The sequence below is a fragment of the Athene noctua genome, chromosome 1 (assembly GCF_965140245.1).
Source record: "Athene noctua chromosome 1, bAthNoc1.hap1.1, whole genome shotgun sequence".
NCBI classification, from domain to species: domain Eukaryota; kingdom Metazoa; phylum Chordata; class Aves; order Strigiformes; family Strigidae; genus Athene; species Athene noctua.
This window is the reverse complement of record NC_134037.1, coordinates 239,317,402-239,329,563: the sequence shown is the minus strand read 5'-3', so window position 1 is coordinate 239,329,563 and position 12,162 is coordinate 239,317,402. Positions and strand designations below refer to the sequence as shown.

General features: G+C 38.7%; 1 protein-coding gene across 8 annotated transcripts in view; it reads left to right on the top strand.

Annotated features, from left to right (window-relative positions):
* The window catches only part of NBEA (neurobeachin), a 511,054-nt gene that overhangs the window by 181,182 nt on the left and 317,710 nt on the right, over positions 1 to 12,162 (top strand). For 6 of the 8 annotated variants that reach the window (XM_074914245.1, XM_074914279.1, XM_074914253.1 and 3 more), the window contains 5 exons: positions 1,891 to 2,071; positions 3,181 to 3,311; positions 4,599 to 4,706; positions 10,092 to 10,260; positions 11,637 to 11,732. In XM_074914245.1, the coding sequence (XP_074770346.1) occupies positions 1,891 to 2,071; positions 3,181 to 3,311; positions 4,599 to 4,706; positions 10,092 to 10,260; positions 11,637 to 11,732 (685 nt within the window). The remainder of the gene's footprint in view (positions 1 to 1,890; positions 2,072 to 3,180; positions 3,312 to 4,598; positions 4,707 to 10,091; positions 10,261 to 11,636; positions 11,733 to 12,162) is intronic. The other 2 variants (XM_074914292.1, XM_074914285.1) reach the window with 1 other exon arrangement.

The window sequence follows — 12,162 nt, the reverse complement described above, 5'->3', positions numbered from 1 at the left end:
ACACTTTTTTTTTTTTTTCTATCCAGCAGAATTTTAAGGAGATTTGTAAAAAATGAATATTTTTTTTCCATTCAAAGTTTGCAAAAATCTTGATAAAATATACTATAATATTATATAAAATGAATTCATTACATAACTTGCAGACAAAATAAAAAAATAGATAGTCTGAGAAGGTTTAATACTATGATTGATGCAATACAGTTGAAGCTTGAGAAAAATCAACATCAAGCACTCAGTTGGCTTCTAGCAAGCCTGATGTTATTTCAAGCATGAGTTTTAAGTTCAGGTTTCTATAACCACCTGTGAGTTTTTCTAGCAGACTCTTATGGCTATAGATTCTAGCAAATACATTTTCTTTGGATGAATGGTTTCAGAAATTATGTTCCAGTCTCTTATAAAAAACCAGCAGTTTATTTTTCAAAAAAAACCCACAGCACACACTAAGCAGGGGAGACCTGGCTAAAGAAGATAGGCTGGAAATCATTCTTCTGATCATTGTCATTTTACCATTTTTCTGATATTGAGCAGATCAGAGAGATGACAGCCTTTCCCAAATCACTCGTAACCGACATGGTACATCCTTAAGAGAAATTAAATAAAGTGGTGACACATGCCACATTGTATCCAATTTTCAAAGCATTTGCTTCCTGTTTGGCACAGTTTTATAATTTTGGATGCAAAATATTCTAAAAAGTGACTCATGAGTGAAGATAGTAATTTTTTAAACTATGGAAATAAAGGATTTTTGAAATTTTTTGTATTTCTTTTTCTTTGGAAGGAAATAGTCTTAAGAGCACAAAACATATTTTGATTTTTTTTTTTTGTGTAGATTCTTCTTAGTAAATGAATACAAATAAACAAACACAACAGAAGTAATAATTTTCAAAAGAACTGAACTCTGTGTTCAGAAGAGCTCTGCAGTCTGAGATCTTGACAATCAATAAGAATCAGCCATCTGTAAACAATTTTTAAAATAGTATTTAGGTATATAAATGTGGTCACATCAAGTACTAAATCCTGCTTCCAGTTTTGCCTAGCTTCAGAGGTAAAATATTTAAACAGATTTTTTTTTTAAATTAAATTTACTGTTTTCTCATCTGCACTGTTAGACACCTGAATGCATTTGAAAACATGACTCTTGATATTTAACTATCTTTTTGAAGAAAAACATGATCCCAATTTAGATTTCAGAAATATTGACCTCATTCAGCTTTTTTCTGTGGTTTCCCATTAAGGATAGTCCAACACTGCATTAGGAAAGAAATGGCCTTTGGGAAATACGAGCTGCACGCCATGTAACTTGGCACATTTTTGCTTCCTCCCATTGCTGTTGTGAGAGAGTAGACATAGTGTCTTCTGATCTCCAGGAAAATTGCACTCTGTGAGGTTTCTGTATGGTACAAGCATTCCCAGGGAGAAGCAATTCGTGGAAACAGGGCAAAACTGTCTGATTTTTCCCACTCCACTCCTCACATTTATTTGTTTATCTAAAGGAATGTAAAAGCCATACAGACAGTAATTACTTTCATCTGTTACCTGTCAGTTTGCTTAGCCTATGGAAGAATGTAAGAGTATGCTGCACCCTTATATACCACGCATTGTTTTACTGTCTGGCCACACTCTGTCTTTATGTAAACGCTGATAACTTTCTCATTTATATTAAACTTTTTTGCGTCTACTACAGCATGTAAATGTAAATAATTTTCTCACTCTTCATGCTGTCTTACTTTGAATTTCACTCACAGTTTATATTAATGGTAATAGGGGATTTTTAAATAACTTTTCAACGTATTTGTCATTAAGCATAACAATTTAGATTTGTACGTGTATGTGCTGTCTTTATATTTCAGTTGTGTTCAAACTGTTTAATTCAATTATCTCCTTTTAAAGACTGAATTGGAAAATATTGAAGTGACACAAGGAATGTCAGCAGAGACAGCAGTAACTTTTCTCAGCCGTCTGATGGCAATGGTTGATGTACTAGTATTTGCCAGTTCTCTAAATTTTAGTGAGATTGAAGCTGAAAAAAACATGTCTTCTGGAGGTCTAATGCGACAGTGCCTAAGGCTTGGTAAGTCGGCAGACAGTATGTATTAAATAATTACTTACAGATCAATGAGCTACAGATGGATCAAATGGTGACACATGTAGGAAAGGACTTGTACTGACTATGATGTGATAGAATAAATATCCTGTTTATTATTGATTTGATACAGTTTTAAGGTTGATTTAATTTAGACACAAGAATAAATTAAGATGACATGTCTGAAATTGTTCTTTCTTATGTATTTCAAGTTGTATGTATTTTCAGGGAGTAAAAATATAAATAAGTAAATAGAGAATTATTTTGTTTTCTTAAAACTACTTTGCTACCTGCGTGTGGCAGATCTCCTTATACAAGTCTCCATGGATTTTGAAGACTACTTATAGGCTATGTAAGAATAAAAGTATGGGATGCATGTGCAGACTCTGTAGACCTTAATATATGTTGCAACAGTCTGCACCTCTCTTCACTATTTAGTATTTGCTATATTTAGTTAGAATTAATTTAGGAAATTAAAAAATTTATTAATAATTCAAACTGTTCTGTACAAACTATATCGATTTATCCTTGTAAGCATTAAATTTTGACTCTCATCTGTCATGACACTGTTTTGCTAATGTTATGTATATCCCACATGCTTTTTCATCTCTCAAATGATGAATAATTTTTGTACTCAGATTTTGTGCTGTTATTATTTTTATGACTTCTTAAGTCATTGATAATTATACTGCTCCTGGTATAAAACTTGTGGTTTATTCTAAATGATCAATTTTCATCAAATTCTAAATTACTGCCTACTATTTTTTTCTATTCTAGCTGTACGTAAGTACTTCCAGATTTTAAGTGTTGATAACCGATCAATAACATATGAGAGCTCCAGTCAAGGACTAATAATTTTCGAATTTTAATACAGTGATATAGCAGTTACATAAAACATTTAGTTTTTCAACTAAAGAATTAAATGAGTAAGTCACCATAATGCTTTCTTAGTACTGACAGTCTAATGTGAGAACTATGTTGCTTTTCCTATTTGGACATGGTTACTGACATATGAAACTAGATATACAGTCTGCTGATTGATGTTCTGAATATAATGAGGAAATATTCTAATTCGTAGCGTTTTCATAACTTATTAGTTTGTTGTGTGGCTGTGAGAAACTGCTTAGAATGTCGGCAGAGGCAGAGAGAGAGAGTGACCAAGACATCATTAATCAGCAGTAAAACTCAAGAGGCTCTTCAGGGTGTAACTGCGTCAGCAGCGACCAAGGTAACCCAGTCTTCAGTTACGAGCAGCAGTGACAAGTCTGTACCACTGCTTTATAGGATCAGAAAATAATTGTGACTGCCTTCTCAAATATTTGGCAAAATCTTATGGTTTTGCTATTGTGGTGTAAAGTAAAAGTATGTGGGGGGATTTATTTGAAACAAGAGGATGTTAATTCAGTAGTATGACTTGCGTAATTTTAAGCAGCTTTTTTTCTTCTTGCTTGGTCTACTTCAAAGAGCAAGTCCCCTTACTCACTTCTGTCATGTGTACCTGCATAGCTTTTTTAATCTGTCAGGACACTTGCAGTTTTGATGAAACCCTGCAATCACATCTTTGTTGGTGGAACATCTGAGTCTGGTAACTTCAACAGACCCTCGCATGCATATTACAAATCAGTATTTTCTATCTGATTTTTGGAATGAAACTTGATTAATATTCAATTACACCTTAGTTTTTCCACTTTCATTAATCATTGTTCATCCTTTTTTTTTTAAACTTGTTTACAGCTTTAAGACTTTGGGAGTCCTGAGACTAAAATCTCAAAGAATTTAGCACAGCCCATGACTAAAATGCAACACGTTGTATGATGTAAAGGATTGATCTTTTTGCTACTATATTTTCATTACTAAATTCTGTGGCTTGTCTTCCCTAAAGGCTTTTTCAGACAGCATTTAAAGCTCAGCTCCTTTCACAATATTGTTTCATTAAATCTCACAAAAACATTACATATCTCCATGTTAGCACTTTCAGTGCAAAGCAAATCAGTACAAGAAGACTTTTAGGTGTTTAGGCATCATTTGTAATACATAATAATTTTTTAAAGGAAGCATACTACTCTATGCTTTTGTAATAATAGCAGTTATTCTCTAAGTAGTCTGTAATAATTCTCAGTAAAATGAACATAAACTAATTTTTAAAAGCATTTCTACTCATAATTTTTAAATTTAACACATGTATTAGAAATAATTTATTATACTGCTGTGAAACAACTGTAATCTAAAAAAACCCTTTATGTGTAAACTATTATTTTAACTCTGGGAAGAGGTACAGTTGTTCTGAGGTACTGGGAAGATATAACTACTTATATCCAAATAGTATTAAGACAATAATTCAAAATATTGCTTTATTTCTAGAAACCTTGTCTGGATGTTATGTTGGAAGTATATTGGTAGTAAAAAAGCATTTAAGATTGATGCAATATTTTTAAAAGGTGTTAAATTAAGGTTCTAACAGAAGTGCTTTGATATTTGTGGGGGGGGGGAAAATCTCAATACTTTTTGTTTTTAGACTCCCCTTGAAAATGTCCCTGGCAATCTTTCTCCTATAAAAGACCCTGATAGGCTCCTTCAGGATGTTGATATTAATCGGCTACGAGCAGTTGTTTTTCGTGATGTGGTGAGTAATATGTGTTGTAATTCTTTATTTTGCAAAATCATCACTTATATTTTGAAAGACATTTTGATTGTACTGAAATTAAAAATATCATTCACATGTTGCACTTCATATATTATCTGCAAACCATCTGCTTGTGGCTTTGTAACTACCAGCCACTTCATTCACTTTAAATCATACTGGTAAGCTATTTGAGACTAGTAGCTAACTGTGTTTAACAGTCAGACTTGATCTTATATTATTGAAATAATCACAGTCAGAATAAATTAGCTATGGCCTATGTTGGATTAAAACTGCATTACTAAGGGTGTCAGCTATTTGTCCAAGCCGTGTAGGAGGAAGAATTATTATATGTATTACAGAACTGCACCAAACTGATTTATAAAGATAATTTTTCTTCTGCTAAACATATACAATTTATAAGTATATACTTTTTTTCTGATTTGTCTGCAACTGTTTTTAGCATAAAACATCACTACAAGGTGTTTGTTTTTGAAAGTAGTACACTAGCAGTTATTATTACTCACAGAACCACAGAATCATCTAGATTGGAAAAGATCTTGAAGATCATCTAGTCCAACCGTTAACCCAGCACTGACTGTTCCCAATTATACCATATCCCTCAGCGCTATGTCGATCCGACTCTTAAACACCTCCAGGGATGGGGACTCCACCACCTCCCTGGGCAGCCCATTCCAACACCTAACAACCCCTTCTGGAAAGAAATGCTTCCTTATATCCAGCCTAAACCTTCCCTGGCGCAACTTGAGGCCATTACCTCTTGTCCTATCACTTGTTACTAGGCTAAAGAGACTCATCCCCAGCTCTCTGCAACCTTCTTTCAGGGAGCTGTAGAGGGCGATGAGGTCTCCCCTCAGCCTCCTCTTCTCCAGACTAAACACCCCCATTTCCCTCAGCCGCTCCCCATACGACCTGCGCTCCAGACCCTGCACCAGCTCCGTTGCCCTTCTCTGGACACTCTCGAGTCCTTCAATGTCCTTTTTGTAGTGAGGGGCCCAAAACTGAACACAGGAATCGAGGTGCAGCCTCACCAGTGCCGAGTACAGGGGTCAGATCCCTTCCCTGTCCCTGCTGGCCACGCTATTGCTGACACAAGCCAGGATGCCATTGGCCTTCTTGGCCCCCTGGTCACACTGCTGGCTCCTGTTCATCGGGCTGTCAGTCAACACCCCCAGGTCCCTCTCTGACTGGCAGCTCTCCAGCCACTCCTCCCCAAGCCTGTAGCACTGCTGGGGGTTGTTGTGGCCCAAGGGCAGCCCCCGGCATTTGGCCTTATTGCAACTCCTTCAGTTGGCCTCAGCTCATGGCTCCAGCCTGTCCAGGTCTCTCTGCAGAGCCTCCCTACCCTCGAGCAGATCAACACTCCCACCCAATTTGGGGTCACCTGCAAACTGACTGAGGGTGCACTCGATCCCCTCGTCTAGATCATCAATAAAGATGTTAAACAGGAATGGCCCCAAAACCGAGCCCTGGGGGACACCACTTGTGATTGGCTGCCAGCTGGATTTAACTCCGTTCACCACAACTCTTTGGTCCCCGTTGTCCAGACAACTTTTTTACCCAGCGAAGCGTGTGCCCATCCAAGCCGTGATCAGCCAGTTTTGCCAGGAGAATGCTGTGGGAAAAGCCTTACTAAAGTCAAGATAGACAACATCCACAGCCTCATCCAATCCAATCTGATCCTCATCCAATAAGCAGGTCACCCTGTTGTAGAAGGAGATCAGGTTTGTCAGGCAGGACCTGTCTTTCACAAACCTGTGCTGACTGGACCTGGTCATCATGTGGGACAACCAGAGGATTGTCAGGAGGAGGTGCCCCATCAGCTTCCCGGGCACCAAAGTCAATCTGACAGGCCTGTAATTTCCTGGATCATCTTTCTGACCCTTCTTATATATGGGTGTCACTTTGGGTGATTTCCAATCTGTTGGGACCTCCCCAGTCAGCCAGGGCTGCTGGTAAATGATGGAAAGCAGCTTGGTGAGCACCCCAGCCAGCTCCTTCAGCACTCTCGGGTGTATCCCATCTGTTCTCATAGACTTGTGTGTGTCTGTGTGAAGTAGTAAGTCACTGACAGGAGTGGCCCCAAAACTGAGCCCCGGGGGACACCACTCATGACTGGCTGCCAACTAGATTTAACTCTGTTCACCACAACTCTTTGGGCCCAGCCATCCAGCCAGTTTTTTACCCAGCGAAATGTATGCCCATCCAAGCCATGAGCAGAGATTATATATTATTATATATATACAAATAAATATAAAATCATAGAATCCTTGAACTGTTTGAGTTGAAAGCAATCGTAAAGAACATCTAGTTCCAACCCCCTGCCATGGTCAGGGACGCCTTCCACTAGATCAGGTTGCTTGAAAGCCTGTCTGACCTGGCCCTGAACACTTCCAGGGAGGGAGCAGCCACAACCTCTCTGGGCAACCTGTTCCTGTGTCTAAGCACTCTCACAGTAAAGAAGGCCACTATAAGGTCTTCCTGGAGCCTTCTCTTCTCTGAACTCTCTCAGCCTGTCCTCATAGGAGAGGTGTTCCAGCCCCCTGATCATTATCATGGCTCTTCGCTGGACCTGCTCAAGCAGGTCCATGTCCTTCTTATGCTGGGGGCCCCAGAGCTGGATGTAGTACTGCAGATGGGGTCTCAAAAGAGCAGATAGAGGGGGAGAATCACCTCCCTCTGCCTGCTGGCCACACTTCTCTTGATGCAGCCCAGGATACAGTTGGTTTGCTGGGCTGAGAGCACATTATTGCTGGCTCATAGTTAGTTTTCCATCCACTAATACCCCTAAGTCCTCCTCCACAGGGCTGCTCTCAATCCACTCACTATCCAGCCTGTATTTGTGGATGGGATTGCATCGACCCATGTGCAGGACCTTGCACTAGAGCTTTTTGAACTTCATGAGGTTTGCACAGGCCCACCTCTCAAGCCTCTGTATTCCCTCTTGATGACAGCCCTACCCTCCACTTTGTCGACTGCACCACACAGCTTGGTGTTGCTGGCAAGCTTGATGAGGGTGCACTCAATTCTACTGTCCATGTCACTGACAAAGATGATAAACAGTGCCAGTCCCAGCACTGACCCCTAAGGAACACCACTGTCACTTCTCTCCACTTGGACATCAAGCCATTGACTGTAACTCTCTGAGTGCAACTACACAGCCAATTACTTACTCGCTGAGTAGTCCCTCCATCAAATCCATGTCTCTCCAACATAGAGACAAAGATGTCATGCAGGACAGTGTCAAAAGCTCTGCACAAGTCCAGGCAGATGATGTGAGTTGCTCTTACTTTATCCACCAATGCTGTAACCCTGCTGTACAAGGCCACCAAATTTGTCAGGCATGATTTGCCTTTAGTGAAGCCAAATTGGCTGTCACTAAGAACCTCCATGTGCCCTAGCATATATTCCAGGAGGATGCACTTCATGATCTTGTCAGGTACAGAGGAGAGACTGGCTGTCCTGTAGTTCCCTGGGTCTTCCTTTTTTCCCTTTTTATAAATGGGGGGTATGTTTCCCCTTATCCAGTCTGTGGGAACTTCACTGGACTGCCACAGCTTCTCAAATATGATGGATAGTGGCTTAGCCACTTCATCTGCCAATTCCCTCAGGACCTGCAGATGCATCTCATCAGACCCCACAGACTTGTGAACTTTCAAGTTCCTTAAATTGTCTTGAACCTGAACTTCTCCTACAGTGGATGGTTCTTCATTCTCCCAGTCCCTGCCTTTGCCTTCTGTGTCTTGGGCAGTGTGGCTGAGTATATGCCAATGAAAACTGAGCCAAATAAGCCATTGAGTACCTTAGCCTTCTCCACGTTCCAGGTAACCACATCTCTTGTTTCCTTCCAGAGAGGGCCCACATTTTTCCTAGTCTTCCTTTCATCACTGATACCTACAGAAGCTTTTCTTGTCGCCTTTGATATCCCTGGTCAGATTTAATTCTATCAGAGCTTTGTCCTTCCTGACCTGGTCCCTGGCTGCTTGGGCAATTTCTCTGTATTCCTCCCAGGCTACCAATCCTTGCTTCTGCTCTCTGTAGGCTTCTTTTATGTGTTTGATCTTGTCCAGGAGCCCTTTGTTCATCCATGCAGGTCTCCTGGCATTCTTACTTGACTACTTCTTTGCTGGGATGCATCACTCCTGAGCTTGGAGTAGGCGATCCTTGAATATCAATCAGCTTTCTTGGGCCACTCTTCTCTTCAGGGCTTTATCCCATATAATAAGGTTAAATTTCTCCAACCTAAGTCCAAATGGATTGGAGTGAAGACTGGAGTTAGAAGTAGCTTTAAGAAGAAGAAAGTAGAACTTGACAGAAAAAAAAATTATCTGTCACCATGACCTGATCATCTTGAAAGGGCAAAGTTGAATTTGGGTGGAGATCTTCTGTCACCAACTCTTTTCTTAACTGGAGGAGTAGCGAATAGGGGAAATATTGTTTCCAGCATTTCTATGAAGTAAGAAGAGGATTTCTAGTTATTTTAAGAACTACAAAGACATGCAGCCAAGTTAAGTAACACCTAGAAAACATGGAAAGCAAGCACAGGATTTGTAATAGAAAATGCATACTTGTGGAATTAAGACAAGGTGAAACCGCTGTGTGTGAAGATAGAGGCTGAAGTCTTAATTCTACCATGTTGGGTTTTACACCATAATAATAATGGAAGATATTTCAGTTGAACTACAGGAATGTAAGCAGGATGATATCTAAGCCATAGATGGTAGTTGCCATAGAACATCAGACTATGTGGGGTGGGAGAAAAAGAAGACAGCAAAGTCATTGTGGTTCTGGCATTTACATAAATCGGAGTCCTGGAAAATTGGGATTGCTGCTGGCCATCCTGTTGAAGAATCAAAATGTCCAAACTGCGATTTATTGCTGGAAGAAAAACACCTGTCATATCCCTCCTGCTTTTACTTGTTAGCAAAATCTGTTGTGCCTTCTTATGCATCCAGTGTTAGCTAGAAAAGCATCAGCGAGTTTAGTTTTCCCTCTCAGTGGTAATACTCCTTGCCTTCTTGGGGCAGGAGGTCTTACCCTTGGGGCAGCAAAAGTCAGTTGCCCTTGCTGTTGGGAAGCCTTGAAAGCACTCTCAGAGCAGTCAGGCCTCTGTTCTGAAAAGCCCACTGACTCCACAGTCCAAGAGATTTGTGAAGTTGCCAAATTACCTGTAAAATTCAGTACTTAATACATGCTGTGTGCATAGTATTCACCTGAAAATACATTAAATCTTCTACATAATCCATTTGCTACTACGAACAGATACATTTCAGAAAGGTATTATTTATTAAGCCTTGTGATGATCTTGTGTGAAAATTCTGTGGAAATGTCTGATATTATAGAACTGTTCCCTTTTCTCCAACACAGGATGACAGCAAACAAGCTCAGTTCTTAGCTTTGGCAGTAGTCTACTTTATTTCTGTTCTGATGGTTTCCAAGTACCGTGATATACTAGAACCACAACGAGAAACTGCAAGGTCTGGGAGCCAAGCAGGTAGAAATATCAGACAAGAAATAAATTCACCAACAAGTACAGGTACATTTGTTTTCTTCAAATGTTATTTGATTTTTTTAGAACTGTAATTATTTTGCTGCAAAGTATTTTTAGCGAGTAACTTAAAATTCTAATAAGAGATTATTTGCTACTTTCTTCCTGTATAGTCATTTTGTTCTTTAACATACATTGACAGATTTCAGTTATTCTGTATATTTGCTTTTAGGGCATAGCTAATTTTCATTTACATATTGCCTTTTTTTCTTTAATTTGGAAAGAACTAAAATGAAACGGGGTGCCTCATGGAGTTAAAGATGTAAAGTACAAGATAGTTGATCAGCACAACTTTCTGAATCTGTTATTTGTTAAGAAGAACAGATATCTTTAACTCTATACCAAGAAATGTATAAACAGCAAACACAGCTGTTTACCCATGTGAACTCCCTTTGTTTGAGTGAGAAGGTTTGTGAAAGGGTAGTGGAGGACTGAGTGCTTTCTTGGGGTCCTACTGTGTTGGTGGCCGCATTTAAAAGCCTATGGAAACAATATAATAAAAAGGAAACATTTCTATTGCCTTCTCTGTCTGAACTGTTCATGATTTTTATTAGTAGTAAGTGGTTTTTGCTAGCATGTGTTCTTCAGCCTGAGAGGGAAGGAGTCTGTTAGCTTTCAGAACCTGTCAGAAATTAGAGATCCAAACTTTACTCCACTTTGTTTCAAATATTTTACACAGTTCAGTAGGATTTTTCAAGTCAGATTGGATTGATTATAACTCTACCTTCTGTGTTAAAAGAGCTGAAAACAATAACTGAATTTGTCCATGAAGCTATGTATATTTTTCTTCTTGTATTGATTTTTATTTACTTTTTTCATTTATGGAGTTGCTAATTTTCATTCTTCATAGAATTTATCTTCCAATTCATGTCATATTTACATTTAGTCATTAGTTTCTCATTCATCATGATGTTTTAATTTACTACTTACACATAATTTTTAAAGTCCATGTGCTTGTAGGCTTTCTATTTTAAATATACATGAATGTAGTTAGTTATGAGAAGTCATAATTTTTTTATGCCTCCCTGGTTTTATGTTATGGTTCTGCACTATGAAACTGCTGGTTTCAGTGAACAATTTCATCGTGATTGTCTTGCCTCTGTGTGTGTGTATATATATATCTGTGTCTGTCTGTGTCTTTTTTTCCCCATGAATGTTGCTCTTGAAGTGCCCAAATAATAGGTACGCTGTTTCCTATCTCTTGATACAGAACTTGTTTTCTTCCTTTAGAAATGCATTTTTTTGTTGATAATACCATATGTGCATGTTTCAATGAGATAGGATATCTGTCATGGATCCACAGTGGACCAGGCCACACATGAATACTAGCTGGCTCACATTTGATTCCATGATTTTCTCCACAGTTGTGGTCATACCATCTATCCCTCACCCAAGTTTGAACCATGGATTCCTTGCCAAGTTAATTCCTGAACAGAGCTTTGCCCACTCATTTTACAAAGGTAATATTAACATCATCTCCTAACCTGTTTGGGTGTTCTTATTTAATGTCATGTAATTCAAGAACTAACTGTGATGTAATTGTTGATAAATAAGTATACGCCTCAGGTTACATGGAGATCAGACCTGATGATACCTTTAAAACTTTAACTTCCTGCCTACATTTCTCTAGGAAATCTCTTTCCCACTTTTACTACCATTTATTAACTTTACTTATTATGAAATAAAATAAAATAAAAAATAAAAGCAGGCAGGAGGAGGGAATGGATGTAGAAAATTTTAAGTGCTTTTGGTCTGTGGTTATTCTGCTACAATATTAGGTCCATAAAAATAAAATCAGACCTATTTTAAAAATATTGCATACCACCTAAAGTATGTAGTACTTTTGTAGTATTCCCATTCCCTATACCTTTTCCCGTTCTTTTGCCTTCC